General features: G+C 42.3%; 1 protein-coding gene across 1 annotated transcript in view; it reads right to left on the bottom strand.

The window, feature by feature from the left end:
• The window catches only part of LOC111656193 (nephrocystin-4-like), a 130,358-nt gene that overhangs the window by 106,617 nt on the left and 5,357 nt on the right, over positions 1-18,384 (bottom strand). Inside the window, exons 3-4 of the mRNA XM_023407831.2 lie at positions 3,966-4,150; positions 27-162 (exon numbers count right to left, since the gene is read on the bottom strand). Coding sequence (XP_023263599.2) covers positions 27-162; positions 3,966-4,150 — 321 coding nt within the window. The remainder of the gene's footprint in view (positions 1-26; positions 163-3,965; positions 4,151-18,384) is intronic.

Raw genomic sequence — 18,384 nt, 5'->3', positions numbered from 1 at the left:
TGTGTGTTGTTGTGCATCTCTCTTACCATAGTCTCTCGCCCAACCGGAGCAGAGAAGACGTACTCCAGCTGGAAGACAACTGCCAAAGCCTGATGATTGGTCATCTTGAGCTGCAGGCTGCTGCGAAGGCCCAACACCTGAGGGAGGGGCGACGCTGCAGAGCTGAGGAGAGAGTAAAGACACACACACAAACAAACACACACACACACACACACACACACACACACACACACACACACACACACACGATGAAGGAGTGAAGGATGAGTGAAGGAGCTATGATGGGAAACACATATACAGATTACGAAAATGCTGACGGTCCCTGTCCGTGTTTTCATAGTTTTACTTCTTATTAAACGGAGGAGAAATCGATGTGTTGGAGGGTTTAGAAATCGCTGGCTAAATGTTCTCTGGCAAACACCGGCCTCCTGCGTGAGCAGTGGAACAGCACTTCTCCGCATTCGTCATTCACAGTTTGCATACACCACAGGCGGGAGCATACTGTGGAGCGCCGGCGTGTCACGAGGTGGGGCCGAGCGCCTTTTTTCTTTTTTCGCTTCACGGACTCTCTGGAGAAATGGAACAGGCGAGCACTTCAAATTTTTTTTTTTTTTTCTCTCCCTCTTCCCCTGCTGTTGGAAGCACCAGGCATAACACAAGCAAGACAGACTGTCAGCTCTCACTGGCAGCACCAAAAAAAAAAAAAAACGGAACACATCATAATTATTGCCTTCACTGGTGTTATCAAACTAAAGCTCTTCCTTCTTGCATCAAAACAGGAAAATGCATAACATACGATATGACGGAAGGAATTATTTGGATGATAATGGCGATTATTGTCGTTCATATAATAGAGTAATTGAGCACAGATTGTCAGTTAGCGTGTGATTGTGTTGATTATGCATTTGCATGTTTGTGCACTCTGTTCTTATAAGGAGACGCCGACGTAATCATCCACATAATCGCCACATCAGCTACTGTCTCATTTCAAGTAGCAAACACCATACATTCTGATTCACACTCACACTGAGAAGGGGATCATCTTTCACCAGCTGTTCAGTTTTTTTAATCTTTTTTTTTTTTTGTCTTTATTGATCAGACTGATCCTTTTATCCAAAAATCCTTTGCATCATTATTTCAAGAAAACTCTGCAAAATATCTCACCTGATCAAACTCACATAAACACCCTGACGCAGAGAGGAATATCACACCGTTATGCTTTGAACCACTCAGGTATCCTGCAGATAGTGCTGTCAGCACAAACACATCTCTTCACAGTCCTCATGGTGGACATCATGAAGGAAAGACAAATTTAGAGCAAAGAGAACTATCAACAACGCCAAGTCTAAACCTGATATATATCTGGACCGCCTCTGGTCAAATCCTGATTTTATAATCGTGACGTTGTCTGAAAAAATCACCAAACACAATAACAGATAAAAGACAAAGATTGAGCCGTGATTTCAGCTGGATTTACTGTAACATGATCACTCAGAGAGAAAGGTAGAAGAGACACAATATCCGTCTTTTTTTAAGTTATTTTTTGGGACTTTTGCCTTTATTACAGTCGTAGAGAGATTTTATATTTATCTTTCTTATTTAGTCTCTGACACACAGCACAGCCTCCGTCTGGATCCACAATAGTTTAGTCTTTATTTACTTCAACTCCAGAACGTCACTGACTTTTATTAGAGGCAGGTCTTTATGTCTTACTCACAGTCGTTAGTACAAAGCCTCGTTAGCGATGACTTCTCTCTCTCTCTCTCTCCCTCCCTCTCTCCTGCTCTCTTTGCTCGCTGTATCTCGTGTTTAGTTCTTCATCTGTCTCCTTTAGCGATAATGACACATGGAATCAAAGTAGTTTATCTGCTGTAACGGAGGCGAGGCTCAGTGTACTGGAAGTGCTCCTCCTCTTCCCTGCAGTTCCCAAGCAGCCGGGAAACTAGAGCGGCTCGGTAGACTGAGACTGACCAGTGGTAGAAACATCATCAGTCAGTCAGTCAGTCACATTCACAATTATAGGGCTGGCCCCCGCTGTTGCAGTCCAGTCAAATATATGACTGTACAATATGAAAATGAGAAACAGCAGCACTTTAAAAATGCTAAATCTCCTCGTTTGTCACAGCAGCCGAGAGCTTCCCCCAGATCTCAACCTTTTCCTCACTACATCACTATATCATTCTGTAACTCTACCGAATGAGGAACTGTAATCTGTATCACAGCTCTGCTTGAACGGTTCCTTGTGATATATTTGCACAGACTTTCCTCATCACCCACAGGAAAAAGAGCTGCAGTCAGAGGCGTGATAGACCTGCAGAGTGTCACCCAAACAGACACTAAACATTTTTTTTTAACCCAAAGCAGTTCTGCTCAGTGGCTCACTGATGCTCCCTGACAACTCATTAATTGAAACTGCTAGCTGTTGTTTACGTGCGCCGCTCACAACGTGGTCAGAGGTTCGTTTGCTCACAACTTTAATGATAACGAATACGTCCAGTGATTTAACGGGGTGCACTGGGATGTTTGTGACAGCTGCTGTTAACTTAGAAAAAACAAAGTATGTGAGAGGATCTGATTGTTTTTTTATTCAGCACCGATTCATTAACAAAATGCAGCGACCCCCCCCCCTCCAAGATCCCAAAACTGAAGACCTGAATTTGTGGATACCGCCCATACAGAAATGTATTTCATATATGGAAAATTCAATATGTGAAAGTATACTCATTATGTTGAATGGTTCTCATCCCTGTAATTAAAATCAGTAATGAATGTTAGAGGCAGGATGAAATTCAGCTTCAGGTAGCGGCGACCTTTGCTTTTAACTGACACCCGAGTGTTTTACTGCTGATCTGAGGCCGACGCTGCTGACCTCACATCCGCAGAAAGGCTCGGACAAGATGAGCACTGAGTGTCATGGTGTGTCTATACAAAACCCAGGGGTAAAAGCAGCGTGACTCATATCTCCTTGATTGCTTATGAGGAGCTCCCACATGCACTGGAACGCACTGCCAAGCTGTTTTTATGAGGGTGGAAGCCTCAACGGCCGGCGCTGCTGTGTGAATTCTGAGGCTGGGGTTGGGTTAGGACACGGTCGCTCTTATCTCTCTGAGCAAGGTCACAAACAAAATAAAAACACAATGCATCTAATCCCACAAAACAACAAAAAGCAACAAATTATGTAAACATTTTATTATATTTTTATGTGTAATTATTATTATTATTATTATGTGTATTTCTGGACGTTTTCTTTTGACAGATGATAGCAGAGACACTGATCTGATGAAGCAGATCGGGTATCGGCATGACGCATCCACATTATGACTAAGAATGGATGTGTGCGCACAGCCTCATATTACCTCACATGTAGAAGGATGATTTTAATAGATTCCACACAGAGAGCTTCACAGATTTTAAATTTGGGAACATAATGTGGATCAGTACTCTGTATCGACCGGTTCCCTGAGTTTGGGGATTGAAACCAGTGTTGTGGAGAAAACTCAGATCAGTGGCTTCCTAAAAATATAGTCTTATTTAGTCTAATGTGGTTAAATACCTGTAAGTGCGTCATGACTAGAAGCATTTAGTCCAGGTTAGTTCTTTAGTCCATATCAAGTCCATACCGTTTCCGACAATCAAACGTCTGGCGCCATCGCAGCGTTTTGGACGTACGATTGTGAAATGATTCACTTTCTCCAGATGTATGAAAATGAAACTCACAGCAACCTCGCTTTTTCGGAAAAATACAGTTTGTGCTGACTTTACTAGATAAACTTTCAGTCACCTGTCTGTCAGCGGAGGGACCTGCACCCGGAGAGGCTGATGAAAATAATAAGCACTCGCAAAGATGTACAAAGATTTTTGCACATCTGTGGATTTCATCTGTCAACAGAATGATGTTCCAGCATCTCCTGCAGCCTACAGCAACAGCTCCACTGCAGACATGTACACGTGTTTCCTCTGCTCACCTGTCTTTGACCAGGGTGCTCTGTCTGGAGGTGCTGTCTGCCCGCCCTCTGGCCCCTGAGGCTACCAGCTCCAGCACCACCACTTGGGGCTTGTCGAGGAAACACCAGCCATTGTGGACACCGACGTGGAGCCTCCTTTCCTGGATGACTACTGTCCTCAGCGTGCCCTCTGGTCCCGGCTGTTTCTGAGAATCAGAGCGAAGCAGAGAGGAGTTAACACACGACCTCATCGCCATCCAAAACATCTGGGATGAACTGGACCGCCGACGGTGACCAGTGGCCGACCTCACTAATGCTCACAGGTTCCAAATTCTGGTGGAAAAGTCATATGAACGCTTGTGGTTTTGGCATTACATGTTCAACAGTCATACGCTTGGGAGTCCACACGCTTTGTTTGGTTGTCCACATACTTTTGGCCATGTAGTGCTTTAAAGCACAAGGCAGATGTCTTAATATTCTCAAATGTCTTGAGAATCATCATATTTTAAAATACCACGCCATGACAGAAAAAACAGAGGATTGCAGATTTTCTTTTAAATCCTGACGACCAAATAAAAAGAACCGTATTATAATTATTAAAACCAAAGCTTTTTAAAAATAATATTCATTAGTTTCTTTGAAAAACATCTCGCAAGTACTTAACAGAGAAAAGATAATCTATTCTAAATTAAAATCCCAACATACTCGTTATGTAACAATAAGGATGATGACACATCCTCAATTACAAAGACTCAGTGACAGCTTGTCCCAATTATCTCTTCGCACTAACCTCAGGTCATCCTGCACCCTGATGGGCTGGACCGACTGTCAGCAGTCAAGTCTCCCTCCTGCACCACACCACACGACTGATTACAAAACCTTTTTACAGAGGTTTAAATATTTTGATTAACTCACATTGTTATGAATCTTTTTTTTATTTTTTAAACTGAATATGGTCACCCATCAAATCCCCACTGAGAACTAATGTGTAGCGGTCTACAGAGTCCCTCTGACAAAACACAAACAACTTGTCCAGACCACAAGTTCAAACACCTTTGCTGTTTACTTGTGACCTTGCTGTGTTTGCTATCATAATGAATTTAATTAGCCACGCATGAGAGGAATACAGAAGAGATCTGGCTGCCGACAAATTCACCACAGAAACTTCACCATGGAGAGGTTCAGGCGCTGGTATCACTGCAGCAGTTTACAGATCAAATGGTTGAATTTTGACCTGCCATACTTACCGTAGTTATGTGCACAACTTTTGCTGTTGGGCGCTGGATTATTACCAGCTCAATTTTTTTTTTTCTTTCCTAATATAGTTGGTTTAAAATCTGTCTTATCGCCCTTCCCTCCCATCAAAAGCAGGATTTTAAAAGCTAAAAAATGAGTATTACTAAACTGGAAGTCTCAGTGTTTGAAGAGGCGGCTAAACGAGCTGCTTTCTATTGCTAAGATGGAAGCCAAGTTTGACAATGCTCAGTGAGACCTAACCACATCATCTATTAGCCTTGCTGCTATGTTGTATCTCTACTCTGTGTAAGCACCGTCTTATTCTGTGTAATGTACTGATACTTTAACTTGTGTTTTGCGTCCTAGTTTTGTTTTGTGTGGTTCTCCTGGTGGACGGGCACAGTCTAACTGTCTCACCTGTTTATCTTTTGATACCTTGCTCTTGGGAGTTTTGTATATCACTGTGTACTGGGTGCTTTGTCTATTGTCTGTCCAGTGTTTATTGAGTGTGAGCATGTTCTAATATAAGAATCTATCTGATGGTCTGTTTGTGTTTCCTGCCCTGTTGGACTTTGCTTCAACAGTGTCTCTGTTTTCCTTGATCTCAGCACTTAACAGAACAAACAACCATGTTGTAATGAGCTGGATTTATACTTTAACAGCATAAATATCTTAGATTTTATGGACAACATGATTATTTTCTTTTTTCAAAATGTACTGTAAGTGCTGATTCACAAACACTTCAACGTGTCAGCAGGCGCCGGTGGAGGCTGGCGCCGCCACCCTGTAGCCGCCGCCGCCGCTAACGCACAGCTAACTGACGACTGCTCGCCGATTGACTGTAAACTCTCTTTACCCCAAAGCGCAGAGCCGTGCTGAGCTTCGCCTCTCGTCCCACTCCTTCCCATTTGTTTCACTTCGCTCTCTTCCCTCGCTCCATCACATCTCTCACTCCCACTCTCCCTTTCTTTCCCTCTCTTTTCTTGTCATTCTCTCTTTCTGTCCCTCTCGCTGCTTAAAACCTTCTCCATATCCACCCACACACCTTCTCAATCAAATTAGCATATCAATTCAGCTTTGGCTTATTCTTTTCTTTTAAAACAGCAGGAGCAGGAGCAGCAGCCCAGCCTGCCTGGTTACTGTACAGCCTACATCACAGCACAGCTCGCTCTCCTCATGTTACATCTCTGCTCCGACTGACTCCTTCTCTCTGTCCGCTTTTTTATCCTCCTCTTGATATCATGGCTCATCCTCTAACCTACAAGCTAACGGCCGGTATGTGCTCAGCCGTGGATCAGATTCCCTCCGCTCTCTCCCCTTAGAAAACAAAACCTCTCATCTCAACTCGTGCTCAGAAAAAAAACAGTGTTGGTTTCACATTTGCACAATACTGGCGAATCAAGAACAGACATAATGAATACCCAGAAGGCCTTGCCTATACAGTCTCGTGTGTTTTTGTTTTGTTTTTTGAAGCTTACTTTTTATTTACCTATAAGAGGACGTGGTGACTCACTAATGCAACGCTCTATGTATAGTTTGTTTTGATTCGTGCCAGCTCTCGTTTGGCTTTGGGACTGTTACATAACTGTCTTCCAGCTGGATCACATGGGCTGAGGCGCCGTTCAATTAACGTTTGCCGCGCAAGTGCCAAGACTAAGATGTACCCTCACAGAAGAGCGTACATCACACGTTTCAACGCTGGGACTCAACCACATGCACAGTGCATGCACCGTGACAGGCAGGATAATTACTAATTACCAGAGAAAATGATGAAAAACAAACAACATACATTGAATCCCCGTGTGCGCGCTTACACAGCGGCATCGATCTTTCTGACAACTTGCTGTTGTAGGAAACAGACACTAACGCGGTTTTAATCTCAGGACGTTTATTTACATATTCACATGAACTCGCAGCTTCGTGAGGCTGAATTCTCCCGACGTGATGTATATATTTAATTTGGTCTCAGGTCGCTCTCGTGAAAGAAGAAGTCTTGATCTCACTGAGACTTCCTCCAACCTGTGCAGCTGCGTCAGTCTCATTCATGCTTGTTGTCTTTGTTTGAAATGGATCCTGACTCTGGCATCTTCTTCTGCTTGCAGTGTGATGCAACCTTTTTTCATTTCTGCCTCTCCATTCATGCCGCACAGTTCTGTGCTTGTAATTTGTGCTTTTTGTGATTTTCTTTTCTGTCAAGTCTTTTAGTTAGTGATGAATTGATGCACCTGCACACTTTACTTCATTTGTTACTATTAGAGTCTAAACAATCATCAAACTTTGCTCATGCATCACGCTTGGTGTTTTATGGGTCAAAGAGTAGCCCCTGCCCTGTGCTTCACCTGTGAGGTTCAGTCGGCACATGTAACATGCCAAGACCTATATAAAAAAAAAAAAAGACTGTATGGACCCTAAACCCAACAGGAAGTCAGCCATTTTGAATTCACTCCGCAATTGTGACCCAGTTTTTTGCGATTCAAAAAACGTAATTCTTTAACAAACTCCTTCTGGAGAACCAATCAGATCCACATCACATTTGGTCAGACTCACCTTCAGACCTTTGGGATGCTAAATTGCGAAGCTTTGAGAGTTTTTGATGAAGGACCTGGCCGTCGCAGCGCGGCGAATTGCAGACGTCTACATGCCAATATCACCCATGTGGTGACAGGAAATGTCATGTTTTACAATAATCCTAGCCGGTTGACAACACCAACCTCAAACTTCATGATGCCTCATTATGAGAAAACTGTGACTTTTTGTTGGCGCGGCGAATTTCGATGTTTCGCCATTAAACAGGAAGTTGTTATAGCTCAAATAGACAATGCCCCATCTGCTCCGAACTTTATATCTGACATCTGCGTGCCAATATGAAGTCAAAGTGATTGCGCCGCCTACAGGAAACAGGAAGCAACCCTTTGATTTACATTTGATTTACAGGACTAGCTGCATTTCATACAGCTGGTGTAAATTAGCTGTATATTTTTCTTGCCTTTAAATTGACCTATCCAAAATAATAAAAAACTCTGCCTTTCAGTGAGTGGCACCAAGCAGCAGAAATATGACAGGATATCTGTAAATAACTGCTTTCAGTGACACCCGGATAATAATTATGACGGTGCCTTTTCCTGCACAGTCTGTCTGCAGCCAGTGCCGGGGTAGATGACAGGGAAATGGCTTTGTCTTTTGTTGGACAGGTCTGCCATGAAGTGCTTCAGACAGAGAATAAAAGACAGACGGGGAGAAAGTTGTTTATAGGAGAACATCAGTTAAAGTGTTGCTTTCTGTTCTCTGCATCCCTCTCCTCACTCCCCTCCTCTGAGTTTCTCTTTCATTTATTTCATTGCTCTTTTTTTCTCACTCTGTCAGTTTCTCTTTCTCTCTACCTCTCTTGCTCACTATCCTCTTTCTTCTGCCTCTCGCCTCTGTCTGCTGCCGTCACAGATTTCTTCCTCCCTCGCCTGAAATATGAATATTTTAGAGCTAAGAAGCTTAAAGGGAACAATGAAATGGCCCCCAAGTTAAATTATACTCCATTTCCAGAGTCACAGAAGAGGGACTTTTCTGAGTGATGAGCGCACCGGTGCCATGAGGGTGTGTCTTTCTCTTTCTCTCTCTCACACACACACACACACACACACACACACACACACACACACAGAGGCTTTGCTTTCTCCTGCTTTTATGTCATATTTGTGATATTTCCCCAGATATTGCTTCTGGAAAACGCTAAACTAGACAGCGGCAGTGCAGCCCATCAACATGACCGCCTCAGAAATCATAATGCACACTTAGGTTAGAAAAAGTGGAATTTCCTCCGAAGCCAACTTGCCTAAATGCTGTTTGTATCATTAAAGGAAGGGGAAGGGGGAGGCAGAATGAAACTAATTTGCATGCTTTTGGAGGCAGTTTGTTTTAGAGCTTTGTTAACAGAGTAAACAAAAGCAGTGCGTTGTAAGAGAAGAGTCGGTGGTGGGGTTTTTTGTCTCCCAATTAGACGAGTCACTCTGGTGTGGGCGTTGTAAAAGGGAAACAAAACATTCTGCTTAACCATCCATTTCCTATTGGAAAAAACAAGAATATAAACTGAGGAAAAAAAATGCATCTAAGCCAGTGCATCACTATTATCTGCGATGGCTCCTCTCACGGCTGTTAGTCTGCAGTGCATCGAGAGCAACACGGCCTCCAGGGCTCAACAGACATGTTTTCTTAAACTGCAAAACCCTCGTTTCTAATGTGTCTGTGATCTCCAGGAAAAATGACCACATTCCTTTGAAATCAGCAAGTCAAAGATAACTGTGGTGGAAAAACATATCTTATCTTGAGTGTGTGTGTGTGTGTGTGTGGGTGGGGGGGGGCTTGTATTTGTATTCCTGTGAACACCAGTCGTATTAACTCATTTTTATTTTTGGAGGGTGTTTTTTTTTTTCACCCCCCTCCCTCATTTTAAATTCATTCCAAAATAAAATGACAAAAAACCTCTGAAGTGCAGAGGTGGAAGATTATTTTCTCACTTGAGTATTCACACCTGAAAATGGCATTATCATTGTCAAATATTGAAAAACAAAGATTCTCTTAGATTCAATTTACCGGTTCAACTGAAATATTAGTAAGCAAGATTGATTTAGTTGGGGACACTGTCATTTGAATAAAATGGAACTGCTGAAGAGAAAGGAAGTAATTTAGCGTGAATTTAGAAATAATAGCAGTTGGGAGAGAAACGGAAAGCAGGCGACAGCTGCCTCATTGTGCCAGTCTGAGGGAAATGAGTGTAGATTTTCAGAGGAGGAAGAATTAGTTTGTGAAGGTTCTTTCTTTGTGCTCAAAGGGCAGGAGATGAAGTGAGAGAGCAAGCTCTCTTTAATGGCTCCAACTGGGACTTATGAAGCTCAATACAGCCACCGGGTCCTGACCCTGTAATCACTGGGCAGGTACTTCATAAACAGTCGTGACAAGGCTCAGTGGCACTGATCAATACCAGGGTCAGAAGTCCCAACATGGTCGTCTGAAACCTATCACCTACCGATATTGTAATGTATAATATTGTGTTTTGGACTGGTGATGATTTAGAATCAATTTAAAGATGTTACCTCAGGCCATAAAAACCCCCCAAAATGTTTGTTTGTCCCAGAGATTGAATTTCAAAGTTGGATAAAACCTCTGGATCACCGTCAGCGCCAGAGGAAGTCGCAGGTTCGCTCGCAAAGAACAAGTTTGTATTATGAGTCATCGTCCCACCACACGGGAAGACAGAAGTGTGATAAGTAACTGTTCAGAATAGCTGCACTCAAAGGAAGGTGGGGTGAAAAACCCCACTGCTATGAGAGGTGGAGGACGCGGCGATAGTGTAAATATGGGGATAATAACACATGCTCTCAGACGGTCTCTGCGGGAAGATATTCATAGAGCTGCACTCGCTTGTAAAAACAAAAAGTGACAGAAGTCGTCGGCGTCGGCGTGTAAAAGATGTAAAGACATCGCTTCCTCCTTTCTCACTTCCGTCCATGTGCACTACTTTTTGCTGAAAAATCCCTCAATACAGTGGTTCATGTGGCACTACCCTCAGTAATGGAGAAAGATGAGTTTAATTTCCCAGAAACAAAGTCTGCAACGTCTCAATTTATCACTTACAATGAAGAAAAGCGTTTAATGTTTATATAACTCGTAATGAGAGAGCGAGGATGTTGACACCCTTCCTAACAGACGTTTCACCGGTTCTTTAAAGGACTGAAAAATCAGCTCAGAGGAGCATAAACAAATTGCACATGTCTGAGTTGAACCTGAATAACACACCTATTACGGGCCATTACCATCGCACTGAGAGGAAAGAGTCATCATGTTCATGTGAAAGAGGAGCGGCGCTGACCGAGCTGCCAAAGCTGAGTTCAGCTGAAATATATTATCAGCGAAATAATTTAAATAATGCTATGACTCATAGGCTAATTACATCTTTTCTTTCTTATCTTGACAGGATAATTAAATGTTCCCTCTCATTTCTGATTATCCACATTATCTCACATTATATTTGATTATCTGTTTGCCCAGTTTTATGTGGCTGCTTATTTATGCGCGAGCGCACACAGACGCAAACACAAATGTGTGTGTGTCTGATGTCGCTCGAGCATGTGCACACAGGAAAACTGAGATCTGTCACAACCATAATTATTCATAAAGTTGTTAGAAAACTAATTTTGGATTGAAATGTAGAAACGTCTAAGCAGGCAGGGCGTCTATTTGTCTAAATATTATGGTTTTATTACACACAGATTTGTTGGGGACAGACACAGGCAGCAGTTAGCAGGGGGACAAATGAATCATTCAGTACTTTACATTTTTTATTATGAATATTTGCTTATTCGGTTTATTTTACGTATTTTAACAACCTTTATAAGTATTTACAGTGTATTTCACCTTTTTATGTTGCAGTCTCATACTGAAAGCATTCATTTTTCCCTTCACTCTCAGTTCCCCATAATGACAACCCCAAAACAGAATACTGAAATCTTTGCAAATTTATTGAAAAGGAAAAAACTGAAACATCGCAGTGATTTAAGTCTTCAGACCCTTTAACTCAGGATCAGATCTGACCTTCAACACGACCCCGTCTCTGAGCTCTGCGGGCAGTTCCTTCACCTCATGGCTTTTTGCTCTGATACGTAAAATATCAGACAGGTGTGTGCCTTTCCACATCACGTCCAACCAGCTGAATTCACCACAGGTGGACTCCAATCAAGGTGACGAAACATCTCAAAGGTGATCAAGAGAAATGTGAAGAACCTGAGCTGTCATAGTCTGAATACTGTCAATATGCCTCCAACGCGATATCTCAGTAACACCTGGAGGGAACTTCTTCAAATTTGGCGCAAATGTCCACATGGACTCAAGGATGAACCGATGAGAGTTTTTTGGTCAAAGGTCAAAGGTCACTGTGACACCTCTGGTCATTATACAGCGCTGTAACTCAGGAAGGAGAGACTGTGACCATGGGCTATTGAGTGTAGAGGGATGAGGGAAATGGATTTAAATGATTTCAGGCTGTAACATAACAAAATGTGAGAAAAGTGAAGGTGTGTGAACACTTTCTGAATGCTGGTCACTTTTTCAGTTTTTCAGTCCATGTCATTCATTTTCTTCTTTTATTAAAAAAGAAAATCTGCTGGTAAATGCAGCTCTAATAGGCAGCTATAAAGGACTAGCTGTAAAGACGCTAAAAACACCTGGGTTTGGTGCTTCACTGCTTTTACAAAGATGTTTTTTTTAACCATTAAGAGCCGTTAGCTATTCGCCAGTAAGTTTTCATGTCAGTACTTTTGTGATATCAATGTGTAGGCTGTATAAGGTAATAATAACTCTACAGATGGCAACTGTCATCTCAAGGGGTGGGTGTGTATGTGTGTGTGTGTGTGTGTGAGAGAGAGAGTGTGAGAGAGAGAAAGCAGGTGAAATTATGTCCCACATGAGTTTTGTATAAGCCAATTACCGAGCGGGTTACACAACTCTGGCATGTTCCCTCTTTGAAAACCAGCAAAACAAAAGAAAAATCCTTAGCTCAGTTTTTGTGTCTCTCACACAGTCGTGGAGACGATGCTAGTTAGCTGCTCGATGTCTCGTCATTTTCCATGTTTTGACTTACAGATACGACATCAGTCAGGACATTCACCTACACTACAGACCTGTGCTCGAACATATTCATGTTTCACTTCTGGTCTGAATCCACTCTCATTTACATTCCTGATTTTTGCTGCATCTATGTCAAGACATGTATGTGTATGTGTGTATGTGTGTGTGTGTGTGTGTGTATGTGTGTATGTGTGTGTGTGTGTGTGTGTGTGTGTGTGTGTGTGTGTGTGTTGCTGCTACCCACACAGTGGATGTTAGCACCCCCATATTGAGGGTGAGTCATCCATGGCAAGAAACAGTGGCAGCATCATTAGCATGCCACTCTCATCCTCCCACTCCTCTACTCCTTAACAGATTTTAACTGGCACAGCGCTGCCACCGATAAATCACTGTTGCCCTACTGCTGAAACACTCAGAAAATATTCAGTCAAACACACACTCACACGGCTGCCTTCCTATTTCCCTTCCTATTTCACACCACTTATCCCTGCAAGCATAACATATATATAACATGCCACTTTCATCCACTGTGAGAACATTGTGGAGGAAAGAAACCTCTGACGGTGGGTCCAGTCCAGCGCCAACACCAACGGGACTCGAACGTGCGACGTCATACCCCTTAAAGGATGAGGCTGGTGTTATCAGACTTTCTCAGTCCTCTCTGACTCTGAGGCACACAACCCGAAACACATTTCTTCCTATTGAAGACATGACTCTTTAAAGGGCTCCGTAATTTCCCCGGGACAGCTGGCCAACCGTCACTCAAACAGGAGTAAATGGTTCCTTTTCTTAAGGTCCATTCTTCAGCAAAGGATTAACAAGCATCTGGTCCAATCGTGAGTGTTCATGGCAACAGGAAGGTGTGTGTCCATGGCAATGAAGGAACAGGTCACCCAGTGCAACAGTAGCTGGGTTTTCGTCATCGCAAGTAAAACTGTTACACAAAAATAAAAGACTGACTCATTTTAAGCCAAAGAAATTACACCTTACCCCCAGGCTAACTCAGGCCTAAGACCATTGTTACCATGGTAACAATCAGTGACACCTGCGCTGACCAGTGGCACCCAACAACAACAAAAAAAACAGGAACACATGGTTCATAATTTGTCAACATTGTTATGGAGCAAAGAGAAGAGAAATAGTTTTTAGAGACAGCGGCCATTTTTTTCCCAAATCGGATTTTTCTTTTCATTGTTTCACCCTTCACTGAATTTCCCAATTAGGTGAGTGGATGCGGTTCTTCGGTCGGCCGTTTTGTTATTTTGAAAAAAGATAGTCGAGAACTAAACTGCTTTGTGCAACGGATGAACTCAGACTCAGTCCATCTGAAGTCTGACTGTTTGTTGTATCTGAGCCACAGTCACAGTCTGTCTGTGTGAAACCGGCTCCAGGCTGTAGATACACACTCAGTACATGTCAGATCTGCTCTTTTCATGGGATTTGTTGACAGTAAAAATAAAGAGCAGAATATCACATTTATATTCATCATGGTGCTGGTTTCTGCAAATAATAGGTCCCACAAAGGTAATGCTTTAAAAGAATGACTGTTGTTCATTGTAACTTTCAGCAAACAGCCAGTGTTAGACGAGTAAGAGCGTCTTTTTTAACATGTTAAATAATCTCTGCCGATCATCATCCGCTGTTTGTGGAACTGCAGCACCTGCGCCGACAGGCCGTGATGCAGGTCTGATAGTTTGCAATGAATAAATAATGTTTTGGATCCGACACATAAATTTTCCCTGCGTGGAATCAATAAAGTTTATCTTAACATATGATCGCATCAGGACCAGCTGAATTCCCACAAAATAACACATATTTGGGATTGTGTCAAATAATGCTGCGTCACCTACACTTAAAGACCCTGAGTGATATCAGCCGAGCGTTCAGGAACACTTTGAGGTGCATTGCCTTTAAAAGACTTCTAATAATGTCGAGATCCTACGAGTGGCTGAACAATCGTTAATACAGCATCAGCCTGTATGTCTCACAGTGTTCTTAAAGGTCTCCTGGAGGCCGCTTTGTTCAGATTCTCCTGATGTATCCCACCAACAGAGGGAAATCACAGAGACTAACATCTTTACGTTCTCTATCTATCTTTCCTCATTAAACCACTGTGCATTCTCTGTCCTGTCTGACTTATAGGGTCTATAACCAGTCGCAGTCTATTTCATCTCACCATTGGATCGTCTGTCATTACGAAGACCTGCATCTCATGAATATTTGATGCCAGCCAAGTGCATTAAACCCCGTTCCTTTGCACTGCAGCAGTTACAGTGGTTACGGGCCTAATTATGTTACGGAGAAGGAACTCAGCCGGCACATTTGAAGGTGCAGCCAAACTCGGTGTCCTCAGAGGACGGCGTGCAAGACGCCTCGTATTTCGGAAATGTTCAACCTCCTTTGTCTTTTTTTTTTTTTATAGTAGCACGTCCACAGGGGCAGTCCCAGTTTTCTTCTTTTAGGACAAATGAAAACTTCCTGGAGCTTTGTTGCCACAGTCTTTCTCCATTCATTAAATCAGCCTGAGGCGTTTTGTTCTGCCTGCGGCGTGGCATTGGTCCTCGCCTGCTCCTCTCCTTCTCTTCATCATCTTCTGTTCTCGGTCGTTTGATCACATGCTGAGATGTTACATAATTTCTGACAAGATCTCGGGCCTTTTATCAAGAGGAATAGATTTTATTGGAGATGTAGGTGAACGGCTGCTTTGGGTCATTCGAGGTGATGTAGCCTGTGGCTTCCCTCAGACGTAGGGGAAGGCGGACATGTTTAAGCAATCCTGCAGATGAATAGTGTTAGATTCTTAAACTGCAGGTCAGAGTGCGTCTCGAGAGGTTAAAGCCTACACTTGAAATTAGCCTAGTGCTTGTTAAAGGGCAGTACGAGGCTATGAGAGGTAGCACTCCATAGCTCCTACAGTAGTTCACATGAAAAGCACATCAACTAGGGCAGCGGCTGTATAATATGTGGGAAAGTGGACTTTAAAAAGAAGCTACATTCTGTGATAGTTTGTGGGACTAAAAATAGAAATACTTAAGGGGAGATTATGTGGAGACTGTACGTCAGACTGGAAGCCGGCGTAAAGGATTCGTCTCATGCTGCACTGTACATTCATCCGCCACCCTGTTCCTCCTCATTTCTGTCACTCCACTTCTGCCTCAATGCCAATTTAAGAACAGACACACTAGCATGGAGTCACAAACACACACACACACACACACACACACATTCATTCGCACAATGGTGAAACTGAGTTGGCGGATGAGGTGTCAGCATCACTTCAGAGACAGGTTGATGACAATCCAGCTGGAGTCACACTTTTAAAGGTCACACACACTCTTTTTCTTTCTCTGTCTGTCTCTATCTCACTCACACGCACACACACACACACACTAACGCACACACACTAACACACTTTAATTAAAAGCTGCAATCAAGCTGACTTCTGCATATATTAACACCTCTCACAGACGTGAGAATGTCGTCATCCCACTGAAGTTATAAAAGTCTGGAACATTTAACTAATCTACACAACTTGGACTGTTAGACGGGTTGCGAAGAGCTTCAAGGAACATTTCACAAATGAGAAAAAAAAAATTAAAAAAAAACTGTGAACACCACAATGAGAGAATTATTCATGCTAACATGTCACTTAGCTCACAGTCGGAAAAGAAGACAGAGGTGTAGTTTACTCTATCGTATTTCATTGGACGTGTTGTCTGTACATCAGCACAGGTGTTACTATAAAACAATGACACTACAAGTTAACGTCCAGTCAATTCAAATATCACACACATGCATGTCCACTGGAAACTCAGTCAGTCATTTTATTTATTCTATTGTAGATTTTACATTTGTTTCCAGGGAGACATCACTGAGTTTATATTGTTTATCGCTGTTATATATATTGCTGCTGCTGTTCTAGAATCTAATATCCAGTCTAAAGGTCTCTGTCCATGTGTAGTTTGATTATAGATCAGGTCTAAGTTCTATATTAATACTGTGAAAGTATCAAAGCCTCAGTCCACAGAGAAATGCACACAGCCTGTATTCAGAAACTGAGCCTTAAAACCAGCCGTCAGGACTTCTGGAACTTTGTGATGTCACAACAAAACAGTCACCAAGCCCCGCTACACTGAGATGGTTTTTGGATCTCAAAACCACAAATATATCTTCTTATGGATCAACACTTCAAATAAAACACAGGAGAAGAAGAATACATGGCGCTTTAAAACAGAAAAAAATTCAAATCCTGTTCTGAATTGTTTAAAAAACATTATTTTTACAGAAGTACATCTGTTCAAAATTCTTAACTAATGTCCTCGTTAAGTTTGTCCCTGCGTCTTATGCAGGCTGTATGTTTGATGTTTAAAATGAGATGGATTAATGTTCTTTCTTTAAAAAATAACTATGACCCTGAATCTTTGTCCATGTACCTAAATTTCTTCTTTTACGGCCCAGAGGCCAAAAAAATACAAACATAGAGCTGTGCATTATATCTGCTTCACACAAGAAACTAATACTATTTCTAATCGCAAATATAATATGACATAACCTGAGGGTGGGGCTGGCAGCGGGGTTTAAGCCTTTAGGGAGTTCAAAATGTGCCTTAGCACATTTAATGCCAATCTCTTTATTAAATTACGATTTTTCTACTGTGTCCATTCATTAATAATGCATCCATTCACCCCCCCCCCCCAATTCATATAATGTGCACTGGGAACCTCCAGACACTGTTCCACTGCTGCTGCAGGAGAAGTCAGGGAGGGCTGATTCTCCAACAGCTTCCCTTTAAATATAACTAATCTTAAATAGGCCTGCGAGTCCCTAAAGAACCGGCTCCCTCCCGTGAGTCCGGGAGCACTTCTGAAAAGGAAGAGAAGTCAGACCCATAAAAGGACAGCGCCCACCCACCAGGGCCTGAGGCTGCCCCAAGGCGGAGCCACCGAACATTACACACTTAATATTATTCAATTAATATTATTCTAAAGGGAAATGAATCTGCCGGACCAACCTGCCACTGATCTAAGCACCTTTACTTTGTCCTCTTTTCTCAATTCTACTCTTTTCATTCTGCTATTTGCTCTTTTAATTCCATTTCATTCATTTCATTTCAAACTAGAGCACACAGCTGCAGCTGAATCTATCTGATTAGAATAGTTAATCACTGACCAGGAGCTAATTTCCAACAACATAATACAGAGATTTTGTGGCCTAGTACATGAGAGCACAGAGACAGGCATAACAAAATACGTAGGAACCCTTACACTAAGACTTTTATTCTGAAGGGCTCAGACTGTCAATGGTCATTGTCCTGAGAGTGGTGCTGGAGGTGGGGTTTGTACCTTTGTATGATGTGGTCACAACGACTGTGGCTTCTTCTCATCACCTGCTTCCACATGTTGCTATTTCTTTTAATCACTTACAGTTATATTTTTGCTTTTTTGCTCCTTCTTTTCTTTTCCACTTGTATTAAATCTATTTTTATATTTTCTTATATTCTTTTTTTTTTTTTTTTGTTCTCAGATGATAATTTTCTGTTATTCCTGTTTTAAAAAACAGACGCTTTGAATCCTAAAAAGCAGTAATCTTT

The sequence above is a fragment of the Seriola lalandi genome, unplaced genomic scaffold, assembly GCF_002814215.2.
Source record: "Seriola lalandi dorsalis isolate HSWRI2012SDOR001 ecotype SW California unplaced genomic scaffold, Sedor1 jcf7180002054347, whole genome shotgun sequence".
In the NCBI taxonomy this organism is placed as follows: domain Eukaryota; kingdom Metazoa; phylum Chordata; class Actinopteri; order Carangiformes; family Carangidae; genus Seriola; species Seriola lalandi.
This window is presented reverse-complemented; position numbering and strand designations above follow the sequence as displayed.